Source organism: Oryctolagus cuniculus, chromosome 12 (genome assembly GCF_051225735.1).
Source record: "Oryctolagus cuniculus isolate XC-2025 breed Fujian yellow rabbit chromosome 12, ASM5122573v1, whole genome shotgun sequence".
Taxonomy (NCBI): Eukaryota; Metazoa; Chordata; class Mammalia; order Lagomorpha; family Leporidae; genus Oryctolagus; species Oryctolagus cuniculus.
Window position 1 is genome coordinate 54188662 of NC_142878.1, and position 19964 is coordinate 54208625.

The 19964-nt window shown below is 43.8% G+C and overlaps 1 protein-coding gene and 1 pseudogene across 15 annotated transcripts in view; both read left to right on the top strand.

Annotated features, from left to right (window-relative positions):
• The window catches only part of RNASE1 (ribonuclease A family member 1, pancreatic), a 143851-nt gene that overhangs the window by 92371 nt on the left and 31516 nt on the right, over window positions 1–19964 (top strand). For 4 of the 15 annotated variants that reach the window (XM_089309987.1, XM_089309982.1, XM_089309983.1 and 1 more), the window contains 3 exons: window positions 10085–10216; window positions 14629–14733; window positions 15872–16580. The exons of 1 other annotated variant lie outside the window; for it this stretch is intronic. In XM_089309987.1, coding sequence (XP_089166113.1) covers window positions 15897–16340 — 444 coding nt within the window. In that variant the 5' untranslated portion in view covers window positions 10085–10216; window positions 14629–14733; window positions 15872–15896 and the 3' untranslated portion in view covers window positions 16341–16580. Of the gene's footprint in view, window positions 1–3156; window positions 3447–10084; window positions 10217–13197; window positions 13447–14628; window positions 14734–15871; window positions 16581–19964 lie in introns of those variants that run through there. 10 more of the 15 variants (XM_089309977.1, XM_089309978.1, XM_089309989.1 and 7 more) reach the window with 6 other exon arrangements.
• LOC103351157 (tyrosine-protein phosphatase non-receptor type 2 pseudogene) lies at window positions 11618–12919 on the top strand (annotated as a pseudogene).

The window sequence follows — 19964 nt, forward strand, 5'->3', positions numbered from 1 at the left end:
AATATTTTTCAAGGAAGCATTGTTTAAGCCAAAGCTCTAGATAAAATTGTGCACAAAATTATGAGATGTGAATAACAGATGAGACTTGAGATGACTGATTTCAGAGAGCACAAAGAAAAGCACATTAAACTGTTCATCAATTAAATTTTTTTGCATAGCTTTAAAGTAATGATGTAATCTGTATAAATTAAGGAAAATCAGACTTACATTGACAAACAATTGACAAAAAATTTCCTATATAGTTTTTTTTCTACACAAACATATGACCTCATTCACGGACACATGCATGCATACCTTTACTCCTTAATCAGAGTATCTGATTTCTAAATAGTCTGGGCTAAAAGGAACTTCCAAAGACACTAACACCATTTTCTAGTTGAGGAAGAATAAAGGAAGAGTGATCTGTCAGGCTCATTAAGAAACTTAATTACATAACTAATATTTGAAAAGGTCTTGTGTTGAGAATTCTATTAGTATTGTGTGCCAATTTTAAAATGAAATGGGAAAGAAAAAAGAGAAAAAGCTCAAATAAAATTAGAGATGAAAAAGGAGACATTACAAACACCACCACTGAAATGCAAAGGACATTAAGAAATTTCTATATAAATTACATACTGATAAACTGGAAAGCCTTGAAAAAATGGGCAAATTCCTGGATACATATAATCTAGCTAGATCAAATTAAGAAGACAGACAATCTAAACAGATCCATAACAAGCAATGAGATTGAAGCAGTAATTAAATATGTTTCATCAAAGAAAAGTCCAGGACCTGATGGCTTTACTACTGAGTTCTACAAAACATTTAAAGAGGGAATGATTCTAATACTTTTCAAACTATTCGGGCTCTTCTCGCGAGGCCGAGCGCTGTCGGCATGGGTAGGGCTATGGCACTCCTCGGCAAGAAGCACCGGAGACAAGTTTTGGTGAACATGTCTGCTTTATTAACGACCAGGCACACTTTTTAAAGAGCAGGCAGAAGGGGAGTAACTAATTCACGGCGATACAAATTCTATAGGATGAAGCCGATATTGGCACTGCTGTGCTTCTCCAATCAGCTTGAAGGTCACGTAGGCTATGGTAGCCTTCCTGATGGGCCTGGGTCACACCCTGGAGCAGTTTATCTGGTTGGAGGGGGTGGGGGAAAATATGCCTGGGGGTCATGCCACCTGCCAGCAGCCAGGCTTCGGAGTCCCTCCCGGGAGACATGGCGTGCCATGCCCTCTCAACCTCCTGCATGGGCAGGGCAGGCAGACTCACAGCATCGCCCACAACTGAACAGGATGGAACTCTGCCAAACTCCTTCTGTGAGGCCAGCATCACTCTGGTACCAAAAACCGAATGAAAACACAGCACGAAAAGAAAACTACAGCCCTATGAACTTGATGAACATAGATGTAGACTCTGAACAAAATACTAGCAAGCCAATTCCAAAATTGCATCAAAGAAATCATATATCACAGTAAACTGGGATTTATCCTAGAAATGCAAAGGTGGTTCAACTTCCACAAAGCAATAAACATCATAAACCACATCAACAGAATGAAGAACAAAAACCATACGGTCATCTCAATAGATGCGGAGAAAACATTTGATAATATTCAGCATGTCTTCATGGTAAAAACCCTCCCACATTAGGTATAGAGAGAGCATACTTCAAAATTATAAAGGCTTTATATGACAAACCCACAGACAATGTCATACTGAATGTGTAAAAGCTGAAAGCATTTCCCCTCAGATTTGGAACAAGACAAGGGTGTCCACTTTTACTACTCTCACTCAATATAACACTGAAAATATTAGCAAAAGCAACTAGGGAGGAGAAAGAAATAAAGGGCATCAAAATTGGAAAAGAGGAAGTCAAATTATCCATGTATGCAGATGACATGGTGTTGTACATGGAAAAACATAAACACTCCACCAAAAAACTTAGAATTGATAAGCCAATTCAGTAAAATAAACATACAAAAATTTTTGTATGCTAATGATAAACTCACTGGAAGAGAAATTAAGAACTCCCATTCACAGTAGCCACAAAAATAATCACATATTTGGGAATAAGTGTAACCAAAGAAGTGAATGATCCCTACAATGAAAATTATAAAACAAGGATAAAAGAAATCAGCAAAGACACAAAAAATGGAAAGATATTTCTTGCTCCTGGATCAGAAGAATCAATATCATTAAAATGTCTATACTGCCCAAAGCAATCTACAGATTCAATGTAATCCATATAAAAATACCAATGACAATCTTTACAGAATTTAAAAAAATCCTAAAATTCGTATGGAATCACAAAAGACCCAGAATAGCCAAAGTGATCCTGAGGAAAAACAAAAAACAAAAAAAAAAAAAAAAAAACAAACAAAAATCAAACTGAAGGCATCACAATACCTGACTTCAAAGAGTACCTCAAAGCTATAATAGTTAAAAGAGCATGGCACTGCCATAAAACCCCACACATATGTCAATGGAACACAATAGAGAGCCTAGAAATTAATCCACATATATATATAGCCAACTGGTTTTTGATGAAAGTGCCCAGACCATACATAAGAGTAAAGATAAACTCTTCAACAAATGGTGCTGGCAAAACTGGATTTATATATGTAGAAGAATGAAATTAGAAACATATCTCTCACCATATACAAAAATCAACTCAAGATGGATGAAAGACATAAATTGAAGACCTGAGACTATGGAGTTGCTAGAAGAAAATGTAGGGGACATACTCGAAGACATTAGTTTATACCTTTGTGAAACCAATGGTTAAGAATGTATTACTCTAGTTTTTTTTTTTAAAGATTTATTTTATTTATTTGAAAGACAGAGTTACAGAGAGAGGTAGAGACAGAGAGAGAAGTCTTCCATCTGCTGGTTCACTCCCCAGATGGCCAAAACGGCCGGAGCTGCACTGATCCGAAGTCAGGAGCCAGGAGATTCTTCCAGGGGCCCAAGGACTTGGGCCATCTTCTACTGCTTTCCCAGGCCATAATAGAGAGCTGGATTGGAAGAGTAGCAGCCGGGGCTAGAACCAGCACCCATATGGGATGCTGGTGCTTTAGGCCAGGGCTTTAACCCAAAGCACCAGCCCCATATATTTTGTATCTTTTATCTTTCTTTTCTTTCCTTTTTTTTTTTTTTTTTTTTTTTACAGGCAGAGTGGACAGTGAGAGAGAGACAGAGAGAAAGGTCTTCCTTCCATTGGTTCACCCCCTACGGCCGGTGCGCTGTGGCCAGTGCACCACACAGATCTGAAGCCAGGAGCCAGGTGCTTCTTCTGGTCTCCCATGTGGGTGCAGGGCCCAAGGACTTGGGCCATCCTCCACTGCCTTCCTGGGCCACAGCAGAGAGCTGGACTGGAAGAGGAACAACCGGGACAGAATCCAACGCCCCAACTGGGGCTAGAACTTGGGGTGCCGGCACCGCAGGCAGAGGATTAGCCAAGTGAGCCACAGCGCCGGCATGTATCTTTTATCTTTTATAGTACTTGCCATTAGGCTGCCTAGTAGCTTAGAGAAATGTGTACCACAAATTCCTAATGAATAGTCACTGTTGATTGATACCTGAAATTCATTAATGAGCATCCTCTAATTCTGTATTATGAACTCTGTTACTAAACCTATCCCTAATTTCTGGGGCTCTTTTAAAACTATATTCATAAAACTTTCTCTTTAACCCAGTAAATTGACCATGGAACCAAGGATAGGCCAAAATTCTTTTTTCCTAGTATAGATATCAACATAAATAAATTAATATTTTAAATTACAATGCTTTTTCTCTATGTCCCCTCAGTTTTGTAATTTAAGTTGTAAACTTCTATTAATGTGAATATACTTGGTCATTTATTTCTTCTTAGAGAGATGGGAATTTGCATATTTTATTCAATGTGAACATTTACAGTCTATCTTGGAGTTGTGAACCTAAAGGCAGCCTCTTTCATGGTTTTATCATGCATAGAAGCATCAGAGGCCTAGAGTTGGTCAGGCTATTTTACTCCTAGGCTTTGAGGAAGCTGTATAACTGGGTTTCCGTGGTGTTAGCATGACCCAGCAACCACCCACCCCACAACCAAAGAAACAGCTCAGTAAGCAAAGGAGACAACAACAGGTCGAGAGCCTGGTGCTCGCGTCTTTGGGGGCACCTATAGGAGAATGATTAATGACCCTAGTGCTTACCTTTCCTTGAACTGTTATACATTTTTCTTTGAACAATAACCAGATGTGCTATGGAAAAAAATAACCAAATGCATATTGACACAAACCTTTGATGTGTAATCATCCATTCTGCACGTATCACTTCTGAAAAAACCATATGGAAGTTGAACTTGACCCAAAACATGTGGAGCAGCACTCAGATTGCTCTGACAGGTTGTCCTCCGGGGCAAGTTCTCCTTTTCACTCTGAATAAGCTCTAACTTTGATTTTTCACTCTCATTTTATTTTAGTTGACAAGGTAGAAAATCCATTTGTTGCTGGTCTTGGACAAGAAGTCAAGAGGGTGAGGTGGTGTAGGTGTAGGTGAAAATTTTCTTCTCTCTCTCCTCCGGCATCCCTAATGCAATGAATGAATGTAGCCAAGAGACTGAGGAGCTGGGAGCTCTGACCCGCTCATCCTCTCCCTGTTTTCTCTTCCTTCCCTCCTGCTGCTCCTGTGGACAAGACCCTGATTGGACCTCAGTTTGAGTCCCCAGTCCTGCTGACCCCATAGGGGGAATAGGCATTAATTTCCAGGCCCTTAGTGAATGGAATAAAAATGCACTTCCCTTCACATTTCACCCAAGCCTGGGCATAGGCCAGTTACCAACATGGCTTCATGATGGGACTGGTTCTTGGGTGACTTCCGTGAGTACTCCTGTCTGTCTTTCCTTCACCTTTCAAGAATTCAGACTTGGGGCTGGTGCCATGGCTCACTTGGTTAATCCTCCGCCTGCGGCGCCAGCATCCCATATGGGTGCCAGGTTCTATTCCCAGTTGCTCCTCTCCCAGTCCAGTTCTCTGCTGTGGCCCAGGAAGGAGGTGGAGGATGGCCCAAGTGCTTGGGCCCCTGCACCGGTATGGGGGGCCAGGATTGGCGTAGCTCCAGCCGTAGCGGCTATTTGGAGGGTGAACCAACGGAGGGAAGACCTTTCTCTCTGTCTCTCTCTCTCTCTCTCTCTTTTTCACTGTCTAACTCTTATCTGTCACATAAAAAAAAAAAAGAAAGAAAAAGAAAAAGAATTCGGACTTAAGGCCTGTATAGCCAACCATGACCAATGGTAGAGCAGTTGGCATTTTGGAAGTATTAGGAAATCTGACATCCTCACTGCATAGTCACTTTCTTAGGAAGTCTTAGAAAGACAAGCAGAGGATGCCAAGGCCTTGAGTAGAGCAGTTGTAGTCACACCTCTGGAACCTAGTGGACTCCATCTCCATGTTTCTCACTTACTCTAACTGGATATCCTCCCTCTACACCATCCCTTCTCACTCAGACTCATCCATGGTCTCCTCACAGGGATTTCAGGGTGCCAGGAAATGATTTCCTTTCTTCCACAGAAAACAGTTCATGGGCAACCACCCTCATTTCATAGAAGGTAAAAAATTTTTTTCTACAGTAGGAAATAAGGCTTATGGCTTATTTGACTGGTTCTAAATGGTTCTGGAATCTTAAGAAGAAAGAAGAAAGAGAGAGGGGGAGAGAGGCTTCTGCACAGATGTTTGGAAGAGATTGAAAAGGGAAGAGACAAAAGAGAGGTTGAGCTCTGCAAACCAAGCATAGCTTCAGAAAGTGGAAGGTGGTAAGGTGCGGTTTTTGAGTAAGAGTTCTTTTATGATGGTTTCCTTAAAGTGTATGCCTTGATTACTTGATCTAGAAGTTGGGATACTGTAGATGGAAAACACAAAGTCAAGCATCTTTTTAATGGCTCAAAGAGGTGTAGCTTTTTGGGGAAGAAAATTCTTCACTTATCATGAAAATAGACATTTTTGTGTAAAACAAAGAATAAAAGTCACAATGGAATGGGGGTGTTTAATCGAGGTATTAGAATATCTAAGAAGGTCATGTTGAGTTTCATTTTCAAAGGTAGTGATAGTAGCACCTAGACCTACAAGATCACTAGCATAATATCAGAGGGGAAATTTCCTTCTCTCATACAAAAAGATGATTGATTAAGGACTGAACCCACTAAATGTATCTAAAAATTTTCTTGAGGACTAAGAAATTGGGGAGGTCTATGAACAACATGCACAATAATATTAAGTATATGAGAAATGAGTGGATCACCAGATTGATCACTGATCCCACAGGAGTAACTGCCTGTGTCTCCCTCACCCATTTCCTGTTTTGTTCTTGTGAAATCAATGGGCCGAGACAATGACCTAATCTTAATCCATCCAGACTGTAAATGTTTGCCATGCTTAGTCCACCCAAAACCCCAGGTGTCAGGTTTAGGACAATCCCCAAAACAAGAAAACATAAAGGATCTCCAATAGTTACAGTAACATTTGGTAAAGAAGTTTTTAAACAATTATAAACAGGGATAGGGAAGCAAAGCATTAAAATCATCAATATAAGGGTGGAATTAGATGTTCATTGAGCAAAAACTGCAGTAAGCAAAGTCTCTGGTGTTCTGTTTGTTCCCAAAGTAAGCATTGTCCAGCACAGGCGACCAGGGACTTGATATCTCACCATGTAACTGGTGGTCTTTCAGGTTTAGGTGTCTTCCAGGGAGTTGGTGTTTCTTCCCGTGACACTGGGGGTCGAAACAACAGAACTGGCTCTTTGTCTTCCAGTTAGAGACAGAACTGAAGTTTGGACCCTGAAGACCTTCATGCCAGCTCATGTTGTTGGGCAGGGTGCACGCAGCAGGCAGGAATCCACACAGGACCTGTGGGAGATAGAACAGAAGCATGCCCTCTCCCCCATGTTAGTAACGGTTCAAGGCCTTTTCAATTAGGGTCAGGGGAGTCCTTATAATAAACTAACAGCCATGGTCCTTCATGTACCAGACAATGGTGCTTTTGTGCTGGGCTTTCATAGTCAAAAGCGGCAGAATTGAAATTTGAAAATGTTAAATGATGAAGGGTAAATAATTTAAATAATTTAAATGCTTTAAAAAGAGGTAGTGATTGTTGAGTAGCTGGTCTTAAGTAAGGATGTGCCTTACTGAGGTGACCTAAATATTGTAATTAGACCAAGGTTAAAGGCTGAGGTAAATGTGCTGAGGAAGAGAAGGGATAGATTTAGTGGTGAGTAACTTCTGGCCTAAATAAGAATAAGGAGACTGGTTTTGTATTTTTTTGGTGTAATGTGTAATCCATATTGTAATAAATCAGTAGTAAGTTGTTATAAATGCATGGAACTAATGGTGGGACCTGCTATTAAAATATCACCCATATAATGGATTATTATAAGATCTGGAAACTTTGATCTGAAAGGAGTTAAAGCCTTATGTACATAATATTGACACAACATAGGACTGTTTAGCTTATCTTGGGGAAGTACTCTCCACTGATAACGCATTATGGGCTGAGCATGACTTAACACTGGCACTGTAAAAGCAAATTTTCCCCTGTCTGTCTTAACCAAAGGTATGGTAAAAAAGCGGTCTTTTAAATCAACAATGAATAAAAAATATTTTAAGGGGGTTAAATTGGGATTAGGTAACCCACATTGAAGGGGTTCCATGGGTTGAATACATTTATTAATTTCACATAAATCATGAAGGAACCACCATTTTCCTTATTTCTTTTTTATAGTAAAAATAGATGTGTTCCAAGGGCCAGTAGACTGTTCAATATGTCCCAAATGTAATTGTTCTTGAACGAAGACCTCCACCACAACTAATTTTTCTTTAGGAAGGGGCCATTATTCTACCCATACTGGCTCCTAAGGCAGCCAAGTTAGAGGTAGGGCTGTGTGGGGATGGGTTGGTTTGGTGGAGGCCCCTATTATAAATTTGTATGGGGACTGTCACTGTGGCCTGAAGCGCCAGCATCCCATATGGGCGCCGGTTCTAGTCCTGGCTGCTCCTCTTCTGATCCAGCTCTCTGCTATGGCCTAGGACAGCAGTGGAAGATGGTCCAAGTCCTTGGGCCCCTGCACCTGTGTGGGAGACCCGGAAGAAGCTCCTGGATTCTGGCTTTGGATCGGTGCAGCTCCAGCCATCTGTAGAGTGAACCAGAGGATGGAAGACCTCTCTCTGTAACTCTGTTTTTCAAGTAAGGAAAATAAATCTTTTTTAAAAAGTAAATTTGTATGGATAGTAGCTTGGACTTGTAATAAGTCTCTGCCCTAAATGGGAAAGGGAAGAGGAAGCATGTTAGGGCGAACGTGAGCAACAAGGTGTTGGCCTCCAGGATCACATCAAGCTAACCAAGTACTGCTCTGTTGAGGCTGAGAATTACCACCAATTCCCCACAAGGGGTCAGCAAAGACTGAAGGCCAAGAGGCATGCCATTGTATTGGGAGAATTATAGAGGCATCTGATGCTGAGAATTCCTTATTTCCAATTTGTAAAGTCATTTTAGGTTGGTCATCCAAAATAGAGGTGACGTAGCAATCAGGGTGGATCCAAAGTCCGAATCACCGTGAACTTTATTAGAGATGGAGAGGTGGGAGAGAGCAAGGAGTTGAGCAATAGAAATTTTTTAAAAAAAATATTTATTTATTTGAAAGACAGAGTTACAGAGAGAGGTAGAGACAGAGAAAGAGGTCTTCCATCCACTGGTTCATTCCCCAGATGGCCACAATGGCCAGAGCTGCGCTAATCCGAAGCCAGGATCCAGGAGTAGTGGCCCAAACACTTGGGCCATCTTCTACTGCTTTCCCAGGCCATAGCAGAGAACTGGATAAGAATAAGAGCAGCCAGGACTAGAGCTGGTGCCCATATGGGATGCCGGCACTTCAGGCCAGGGCTTTAACCTGCTGCACCACAGCGCCAGCCCCAAGCAACAGAAATTTGTACTGGGAGTTCTTGAAGTAAATTGGACCAGGCTTGTACATAAATAATACCAGTATAATCTACATCAATAACCTCAAGAACCACAACAGTTCCTTTGTTGTATGCATGAGATCGGAGAACTAATCCTACAGATCTTGGAGGCAAAGGCCCTATTAGTTCAGTAGGGGTTTTGTAGCATTTCTAGAGAAATAGGCTCTTGTAAATATAAGTCTATTGCAGCACTCTAGGTGGTAGCATGAAAAGCTTGTTGGAAGGCTGTTGGCAGGGGGGATCCAGAGGATTTTGCTGTTGAGTCAGAGATACCCTCTGTTTGGCCGGGGCCAAGGGTTGGCCCATTTTGGAGTTTCTCAATGGGACAAAATGACACTGATTGGCCCAGTGATAACCTTTTTGACATTTTGGACACTTTTTGATGGGCGAGTTGCAGTTTTAGGTGTGGAGTGGCAATCTCGCTTAAAACGTACAGTTTACCGCAACTAAAACAGTTTTTATGGGGACCCTTGAGGGTGGCAGCCAACAAATTAGTTTTATAACTTTCAGTATCCACTGTCTGACATGGTTTAATCATTTCTGCCAGAGTAGTTTCAGGCTTTGAATAAACTGCCTTTTTTTTTTTTTTTTTTTTTTTTGGACAGGCAGAGTGGACAGTGAGAGAGAGAGACAGAGAGAAAGGTCTTCCTTTTGCTGTTGGTTCACCCTCCAATGGCCGCCACGGCTGGCGTGCTGCAGCCGGCGCACCGCGCTGATCCGATGGCAGGAGCCAGGTACTTCTCCTGGTCTCCCATGGGGTGCAGGGCCCAAGCACTTGAATAGAATGCCTTTAAAACATTTTTACAGTCTTGATTTGCATTTTGTAAGCCATTTGTTTTAAGAGAATGTTAGCTGCTTTCTGATTATTGACTTGACGCTCGATAGCCTTTTCTAATTAATCATAAGATATGTAATTTTCTGTGGTCCTTGTTTAATAACAGAAAACAAGATGGAAGGGTCCTTAACATCCAGAATCTTTTCCCAGGCTTTTAGGGCCACATTAGAACTCTGGGTATAAGTTTCTCCACAGGGATAGCCGACCTGTTGATTGATCGTGGCAAAAGCACTTTCACCTATTAGGAATGCCATTTGTCATATTTTCTTTTTTTCACAGAGAGAAAAGGAAAGACAGAGAGAGAGAGAGAGGTCTTCCATCTGCTAGTTCACTCCCCAGATGGCCACAACTGCTGGAGCTGCACCGATCTGAAGCCAGGAGCCAGGAGCTTCTTTTGGGTCTCCCACACAGGTACAGGGGCCCAAGCACTTGGGCCATTTTCCACTGCTTTCCCAGGCCATAGCAGAGAGCTGGATTGGAAGAGGAGCAGCTGGGTATTGCTCTGGCGCCCATATGGGATGTTGGCACTGCAGGTGGCGGCTTTACCTCCTATGCCACAGCACTGGCCCCAGTCAGATTTTTCATAGTTGGTATGTGGGCCAGATCTTGATATTCTTGTATCTTTTATATACAAACTGTATATTAAGCTGGTGTAACCAAAACTTAAACCAAAGTTTGCCAAGCCCAAGGATTCATTTCACAGCCTCCTCCTATGCTTTTGAACAAACCTATAGTATAGGAACTTTGCATCGCATATTTTGTGAGACTCTTCTTTAGTTCTTTAAATCCATTATAAGGTAGAGTATCATTCCGGGCTAATAATAGGGTGAACAGCTAACAAGGGGTCCCCTTGCTCTTGGGCCTCTTTAAACATTCCCTGTAAGGCTGATTGTACTGGTGGCATTTCCATTGTTGCAGCAACCATAGCAGAATTAGAAGGCTCAGTCTTCTGTGGCAAAGTTGGAGAGCCACCAACGGGCTAGCAACCTCACCGATTGCTTCCCAACAGCAACACCATGCACACAGCTCAGGAACAGGGGCTCGTGGCTCCTGTTGTAGTTCTTGTCTTATTTTCTCCCTGTCTGCCACCTTTAGTGTGCCCTTGGCGGGATACCAAGAGAAACAGCCATCAATTTCTTGCAGTGATGGAGGATCCGGCTTGTTTAAGCAAATAAGTCAGTTCTGCCCTATGTTTCCATTGCTCCGGGGACAGAGAATTCCCCATCTTACTGACTCACCGGGATCTCGAGCAGATGATTGAAGTGTCTCTAACTGTTGCTGGGTGAGGTGAGCCATCCCTTGCACATTGTGCCAAGGGTCCCTGTTTGGGGGCTGCTTGCGGAGTTTCAGATGATGAGCCAAGACACGGGAGCCTTTATCAGAAGAGTGCCGATGGATAGCTCCAGCCGGCGTCTTTTATTTTTAGTCCAGGGTTGAAAAAGTAACATAGTAATCAGGAATGTCTGGCTGGTTGATTAACAGTAAAAGAATAACAAGTAGGGGACGTAAGCATCGCGGGACATATTTATGGTGGGAAGCAAAAGCTCATGTTGCTCTCGGCTTTTTTTCTACGCCCTTCAAGTATGATAAAGGGTCTTCCTTAAAGCAATACCCAGTAATAACCCAATAACCTTCCGCTTACTGCAGCCGCAAGGCCTGCTGAGGCAGAATAGGACCGCAGCCATGTCCAGTACTCGGGAGCCTGTGGCCTCACTGTGAACACTTGGGCAGTATCCGCTACACACGCGCTGCACCGCCAGCACTCTGCCAGGGTCCTGCGGGGCCTGAGCCTCTCCGCCAGAGGCGGTCCCCGTCGCTCCAGCCGCCATGTCCACTATCATCCAGCGGGATCCCATTCAGGGAGCTGGATGCTCAGTGTCACTGTCAGCCACCATACTTGGAAATTTGAAATAGGTCCCATGACTATCCTCGTAGAGTGGCCAAGTTTCCAGAAAACAGAAAGCGAAACAGATACAGATACAGAGATGTAAGCCCATATGATCACAGTCATGTTAAACTGAAAAATACTAAAAATGATGATATTAATGCCAACTTAGCTGACACAGAAGAGGCGCAGAGCAGTTATGTCTTAACACAGGGTCCAGTTCCTAATACATGTTGCCACTTCTGGCTCATGGTTTGGCAGCAAAAGACCAAAGCAGTTGTCATGCTAACCGAACTGTCGAGAAAGAATTGGCTAAATGTGCACAGTACTGGCCAGCAGATGACCGAGAGATGCTGTTTAAAGAAACAGGCCTCAGTGTGAAGCTCTCGTCAGAAGATGTGAAGTCATATTATCTAGTACACCGAGTACAGTTAGAAAATATCAGTAGTGGTGAAATCTGAACAATATCCCACTTTCATTATACTACCTGGCCATGAATCACTGGCTTCATTTCTCAATTTCTTATTTAAAGTGAGAGAATCTGGCTCTTGAACCCTGACCGTGGGCCTGCGATGATCCACTGCAGTACAGGCATTGGGCGCTCTGGCACCTTCTTTCTGGTAGACACCTGTCTTGTTCTGATGGAAAAAAGAGATGATATTATTGTTAAACAAGTATAGCTGAACATGAGAAGATACCGAATGGGACTTACTCAGAGACGAGATCAACTCAGATTCTCATATATGGCTGTAATAGAAGGAGCAAAGTGTATAAAGGGAGATCCCAATATACAAAAATGGTGGAAAGAACTTTATAAGGAAGATTTATTTCCTGCTTTTGATCATTCACCAAACAAAATAATGACTAAAAAATGCAATGGGAACCGAATAGGTCTAGATGAAGAAAAACTGACAGGTGACCGAGGTACAGGACTGTCCTCTAAAATGCAAGATGCTCTGGAGAACAGTGAGAGAGTATTCTACAGAAACGGAGCCGCCAGGGCTCAGGAGGTGCAGCAGGTGAAACAGAGGCTGAATGAGACTGAACAAAAAAGAAAAAGGGCAGGATTGACAGATACCTACAAATTCTTGACTTGAGAGTATTCTGCAGCCATGGATTTTGAACCATTGCTGTGCAAGGCAAGACCTAACCCTCACTCAGGAAACTGAAGTGAGGCTTGCTAAAACCTGAAGATGGCCTCCCTGCTGTTTACAAAGTAAACCTTGCTTCCAGGGAATGGGGAGCACCCACCAGCAGAAGACTTCGCAGAACCCTTGAATTTCAGGTTCTGTTAAGTGTTTTTTAATGCGTATATGAAGCATAGCAAGTTGTAAAAGAAATAAATTAGGAGAGATTACTTTGTATTGTACTGCCATTCCTACTGTATTTTTACACTTCTTGGCAGCATTAAATATTTTGTTAAATAGCCAAAAAACAAGTAAACTTTAAAAATAAAAGATTTTTTTTCCTCTCAGCAAAGTAGCACTTTTCTCTTCACTTCTGCCAGTTTTTCTCCTCAAGACTTCAAGACTGCCTGTGGTTTTTCAGCTCACGTGTTTATCAAAAACAAAAGCTTGGCAATTACTTGACTCTATCCTCATCAAAAAGCAGTTCAAAGATCCCCTCGTGTTGTTTAAATTATCTCCCATCCCCTGTGGACCATCGCAAGAGCTGACACACATGAATTCTCTCTCTTTGCCAGGCTATTCCTCAGAGCCTTCTGCACCTTATTTCAGCCTAACAGCAAATCTAAGAAGTATGTATTATTGTCTCCTATTTAGAGACAAAGGAACTTTAGAACAGGGAAATTAAATCCTGTAACTGGCTCTGCTGCCTGAATCTAGATCCCAGAGGGATACTTGGATAACTCTTACTCTGGAGCTGTCAATCAGCCAATTTTGTATTTTGCCCACCTGAAAATTTGGAAGTTTGATTTATCTTTTGATTTCTGTACTCAGCTCTGACTTATAGAATCAGTGATCACTACATATTTAAATGAAAACCATCATAGACCCCAGCGTGGGGGTGGAGGGTGAGAGGAAGCAGCCACTTCCTCTCCTCACTGATCAGATACAGCCCTCCTTCCTTCTCCAGGTCCTGAAGCCTTCCTGGGGGGCAGCAGGACAATCCCCTATTCCTGCCCTACCTGCCCAGGTCAGGTGCTGTTGGGAGATGTGGAATTCCAACCAGAGTTTTTCCAGGACCCCTGGGGAGAGAAGTTCTCCCTCTCCCATAGTCATCTTACAAGCCCTTTGTTAACTTTTTTTTTTTAAGATTTTATTTATTTATTTGAAAGTTAGAATTACAGACAATGAGAGAGAGAGAGAGAGAGAGAGAGAGAGACAGAGACAGAGACAGAGACAGAGAGAAAGGTCTTCCATCCCTCTGGTTCACTTCCCAAATGGCTGCAACGGCTGGTGCAACGGCTGGTGCAACGGCCGGAGCTAAGCTGATGTGAAGCCAGGAGCCAGGAGCTTCTTCCAGGTCTCCCACACAGGTGCAGGGGCCTAAGGACTTGGGCCATCCTCTACTGCTTTCCCAGGCCATAGCAGAGAGCTGGATCAGAAGAGGAGCAGCTGGGACTTGAACCAGTGCCCATATGGGATGCTGGCGCTGCAGGCAGAGGATTAACCTACAGCACCATGGCGCTGGCACCCCCTTTGTTAACTTTCAAGGACTCTTTGGTGAAAAGGGACCTCAAAGAGGTACCTGGCTTTTTTGGTGTATGTGAGATTTAGGCGCCAATGCAGGCATTCCTTATGAATCAGCATATAGATGAGGTTTACATGGTAAGAAAAATTCTTAGAGGCAATGATTCACTCTTCTCAAAAGTCCTGAAAAGGGAGTGGCCTGGTTGCTTCCCCACTCCTTTCCTGACAACATCCTTGTTTTCACCTGTTCTGAGCCCTAGATAACCTTCCCGCTCTTTTCTTCTTAGAAGCCAACCCCCCTTCACAGTTTAATATAAAATGCACAGCCCATGGACGGAGTAACTGCAGAAACTGCCCATCCACTCCCTCCAGGGGACTGAGCTGGAGATCAGGTAAGCAGCCCAAGAGATGGTTCCAGGAGCTGCTTCTACTTGAGAGTTGGGAAGAAGAGAGCCAGAAAACTCAGCACTTTTCCCACTCCTAAATTTGGGGTTTGGTTTCTCTGTAATTCCTGCTTAGCTCTGACATATAGGTCAGAAAGTTTGGGCTGACACTAGTGCCCACAAAGCTTGTGTCAGGTCTGTATCTGCTAGGGGGAGGGGCTTGGGGGATGGAACTTGCAGGCTGCAAAGATACTCATGGGGCTGGAGAAGAGGGATTCCCCACTCTGGAGGAGGAAAGCATCTCTCACTGAAATACAGTGAAATCCCTTTATGATGCCAGTGGCAGGCACGGGACTGAGTGTCCTTGGAGTTGTAAGAACGAGGCTCTTTCAGATAAGGTTCTGGATAATAACATGGTCCTGGTAATAACTCCAGGGTCTGGCTCACAGTTTATTGAAAATGATCTTCTAATGAGCTATTTGCACATTGGGCACACATGTATTTTATTTTTCAACTGTATTTTGGGGTCAAAGAAACTCCAGTATTCAAAGACAATACTCCCAGGATTTTTTTTTTTTTTTTTGACAGGCAGAGTGGACAGTGAGAAAGAGAGAGACAGAGAGAAAGGTCTTCCTTTTGCCGTTGGTTCACCCTCCTATGGCCGCCGCAGCCGGCGCATTGTGCTGATCTGAAGGCAGGAGCCAGGTGCTTCTCCTGGTCTCCCATGCGGGTGCAGGGCCCAAGCACTTGGGCCATCCTTCACTGCACTCCCAGGCCACAGCAGAGAGCTGGCCTGGAAGAGGGGCAACTGGGACAGAATCCGGCGCCCCGACCAGGACTAGAACCCAGTGTGCTGGCGCCGCAGGCGGAGGATTAGCCTGTTGAGCCACGGCGCCAGCACACTCCCAGGATTTTAGGTCACTTGTGATCCCCACCTGGAGGGATGGAGGGCCTCTGTCTAGCAAGTGGCAGTAAAACACACTTGGAGAAAGGTGCATGCCAGTGTTTCCTCACTGGGACAAACTCTCAGGAAGAGGGATGTCTGCCTGATATGAAAGTGAGATTGGAAACCACAGAGGCCACAGGTGGCAGGAGGAATTCTCTTTGTGAGAGGATGCTTCTCTTTCTCTCTCCCTTTCCCAATCAGACTCTTCCAGGAAAGTGAGATCGCCATGGCTCTGGACAAACCCCTCATCCTACTTGTCCTGGGGCTGCTGATGCTGGGATTGGCACAGTCTGTTTTGGACAACGAGTCCCCGGCCAAGAAGTTCCAGCGGCAGCACATAGATCCAAAACTTCCCCTCAGCAGCACCTACTGCAACAAAAAGATGGAGCAACAGGACATGACACAGGGCTGCAAGCCACTGAACACCTTTGTGCACGAACCCCTGAAAAAGATCCAGGCAGTCTGCTTCCAGGAGAAGGTCACCTGCAAGGACGGGAAGACCAACTGCTACCGGAGCACCTCCAAAATGCACACCACAGACTGCTCCCTGTTAGATACATCCAAGTACCCTGACTGCAAGTACCAGACTGTTCAGAAAGAAAGATACATCATTTTAGCTTGTGAGGGGAACCCATTTGTGCCAGTCCACTTTGACGCTTCTGTGGAGTAAGGCCAGAGCAGAATGAAGCACTTCCCCCCATCGCCAAGCCCATCATTTTGACACTGCCATTCCCTTCCTCCTTCCTTACCATAAGGGGAACAACTCCAGTTAAGTCTATTCTCCAACACACACACTTTTTGAGACTTGCTTCTCCATGGTTTGGGTGGTGGGGTGTCAGGAGTGTGTTGTGGGGGGAGTCCCATGTTAACCTGATCACTGTTTCTTTCAATAAAACTTAGTTGCAACCAACATCCTGATTTCTGGAGTTTTCCATTCAGTTCTGTTTCCATTAGCTTTTTGTATGGCACCTGGAGTAATTAGGTGCCTTCCTTTCTAACTCTTGGATTTAAGTGACTCGAGAAAAATTTCTTTCCTTGCAGATTTCTTGATGCTGAACATAAAACTCTTGAATGTAGGCTGTTTTAGGTAAAAGGGAGCTGCAGCCTTATATAGAGGGGGTAGAACTTGAATACTACAATTCTCTGGTGAAGAAGGAAGGAGAGCTTGAGCCCAGGGTGGGGAGGAGGAATTTATGAAATTGTGACCTTGAATTTCCTTTATCCTTCTTTGTTGAGTGAGCAGAAAAAAATGATCCGCTTACTCAGAAAATCAGAACCCTAGATTTTAGAGCTGGGAGGAATGAAGAAATTGCTAGATAACAAGTAGATTTCAACTTACATATCAACTTTAATTGAAAATGTTTAATTAGAATGCTGTAGAAACCATTCTACACAGTGATAGGGTAGAATAACAGTCCCTGCTGAAGGCATGGGAGAGGTAAGTCTGTGTGTACCACACGTCTGTTGTCCCTGACCAAATGTAAGTTCTGTTGTGGCATTGGAAGAAAAGGAAATCTGTGATTGTTGAAGTGAATTGTTATAAATGCAAAGAGAATGAAAACATTAAAAAGCATATTTTCTAAATGCATAGTGCATGGCTAATTCAAGCTTCTGTACTCTACAGTATATTCCATTTTCATTCAGTTTGTATACTTGCTGACTATTACTTGGTATCTCTAATCTCTTTTCCTAACAGGTACAGCATTGTAGCATGCCTTTTAATAAATGGCATGACATCTGTACTCTTAAAAAAATGTAACCTCTGCGTTTTTAGTGACTTGCTCATAGACTTGCTAGTTAGTGGCAAAGATGGAATTAGAATCCAGGTTTTCTGGCTCCGTTATCATGGTTCTTTCTGATGCTAGAGGAGAATCTCCCAGTCTGTCTTTCACTAAGTGCTGTAGAGCTGTGGTTCTCTCCTGTGCTTGATGGCACACTCTCTCACAGACTTGCAGTATACTTGGCCTGTGAGACAGCTCAGTTCTTGGTAACCCTTCCTCAATGCCATGCAAAGGACTAGACCTGGCTTCTGTCGTCACTTAATCAATGACATTCGATCCCTCCTTTATACTTGCATCTGGAGGAGGTTGCAGAAATAGAGAAAGACCTTTCTTCAAACCAGTAGGGTCAGTTCTGTCATTGTCTTTATGTGATGTTGAGAGTGGCTGCGGTTTTCTTTTCTTTTTTTTTTTTTTAAGATTTATTTATTTGTATGAAAGGCAGAGTTACAGAGAGGCAGAGGGAAGGAGGGACTGAGGGAGGGAGAGAGAGAGACAGGGAGAGAGAGAAAGAGAGAGAGAGAGAGAGAGAGAGAGAGGTGTGTCTTTCATCCACTGGTTCATTCCCCAAATGGCCACAATGGCTAGAACTGGGCTGATACGAAGCCAGGATCCAGGAGCTTCTTCCAGGTCTCCCACGTGGGTGCAGGAGCCCAAGGACCTGGGCCATCTTCCACTGCTTTCCCAGGCCACAGCAGAGAGCTGGGTTGGAAATGGAGCAGCTGGGTTTCAAACCAGTATCCATATGGAAAGCCGGCACTGCAGGAGGCGTCTTTACCCACCATGCCACAGTGCCAGCCTCATGATTCTGATTTTCTTATCTAGAGTGAATCCCTGGTCCTGAGGACTGTATAAGAGGAAAAAGATTCACAGGTGGGAAGAGTCCATCTTAGCATCTGTGTGACAGTGAGCTTCTGTCCTTATAAGATTTTAAGAATGGAGGAAGGGGCCGGCACCGCTGCTCAATAGGCTAATCCTCCGCCTTGCGGCGCCAGCACCCCAGGTTCTAGTCCCAGTTGGGGTGCCGGATTCTGTCCCAGTTTGCCCCTCTTCCAGTCCAGCTCTCTGCTGTGGCCCGGGAGTGCAATGGAGGATGGCCCAAGTGCTTGGACCCTGCACCCCCATGGGAGACCAGGAGGAAGCACCTGGCTCCTTGCTTTGGATCAGCACGGTGTGCCGCAGAGCGCCGGCCACAGCGGCCATTGGAGGGTGAACCAATGGCAAAGGAAGACCTTTCTCTCTGTCTCTCTCTCACTGCCTGTAAAAAAAAAAAAAAAAAAAAAAGAATGGAGGAAGGAAAAAAACACTACATTTCTAACTATGCTCCCTTTAATTCTTTTCTGAAGTTCATGTCATCCCTGTTTCCAGCCCTAACATTTTCCCTACCTCTAATCCTAGGAGAATACCTTAGCCAAGATTTTAAGAAAATTCACTTGAAGTTTTCTGCATCTGCACACTCACTAGCTCTGGCTATCAGGTTTCGAGTACTTTCCCCAACACAGGACTGCTGGGGAACTTCCACGAGGGATTAAAATGATAGGTGATGTCAATGGCCCAGGTGCAAACCTGCATTGCCAGGAAGCCTGTAGGGAGGAAGGTTCATGAACAGGAGGACACAGGGAGGGGAAAGGCCAAATCTTGTCATGTAGAGGACTAGGCACAACCATGGAGAGAAACACTCTAGGCACTTCAGTCATGAGAAGTCTTTTTCTGTGGGGAGACTATTGCTATCCCTGAAATAAAGGCATGCTAACCCTTTCTAGGAGACTAAATCAGGCAGATTAGTCTTAAAATTGAAGAACTAACATGTTAAGATGAATATCTGCTTGAAGGCAGAAGAGACCATCCATAGTCAGTGGAAATTCTTCTAAGAAGCATTTCAAAAACATGGTTTCAAAAGATTTTTGAAACCGAACACACTTCAGGGATTCTGTGTTCCTGGAGGATGGATGCTGCGGTTTGAACATGTTCCTCAAAGTCCATGTATTGGGAACTTAATCCCCCAGTGCAACAGGATTGAGAGGTGGAAGCTGTAAGAAATGACTGGGTCATGCTCTCATGAATGTGCTAATGTCATTCTTCACAGGAGGCTCTGTCTTGCCTTCTGGTGCTTTCTTGCCTTTCTGCCATAGGATGCTGCCGCAAGAAGGCCCCGGGATCTTGGACTCACCTGCTTCCAGAACCCTGAGCAAAATAAATTTCTGTTCTGGTCATAAATTACCCAGTCTCAGGTATTCTGCTACAGCATCACAAAATTGAGCAAGACAACAGATAAACACATCTTATCCACCCAGCTCTTTCTGACCCCTGGCAACTTTAAGTGTACTGACAAAACTATGATGTCTTCTGCCTCTTCTAACTGGCTTTCCATCCCTCCTCTCCTGCCTCTCTCTCTGGCAAATTCTCCCGTCAGTTCCATCAGCATGTAACCCACCCCCATCCCAGAACTACCCCATGTCAAAACAGATCAGTCATCTATACCTGAAATGAGTGCTTCAATTAAGAGTAAATGATCC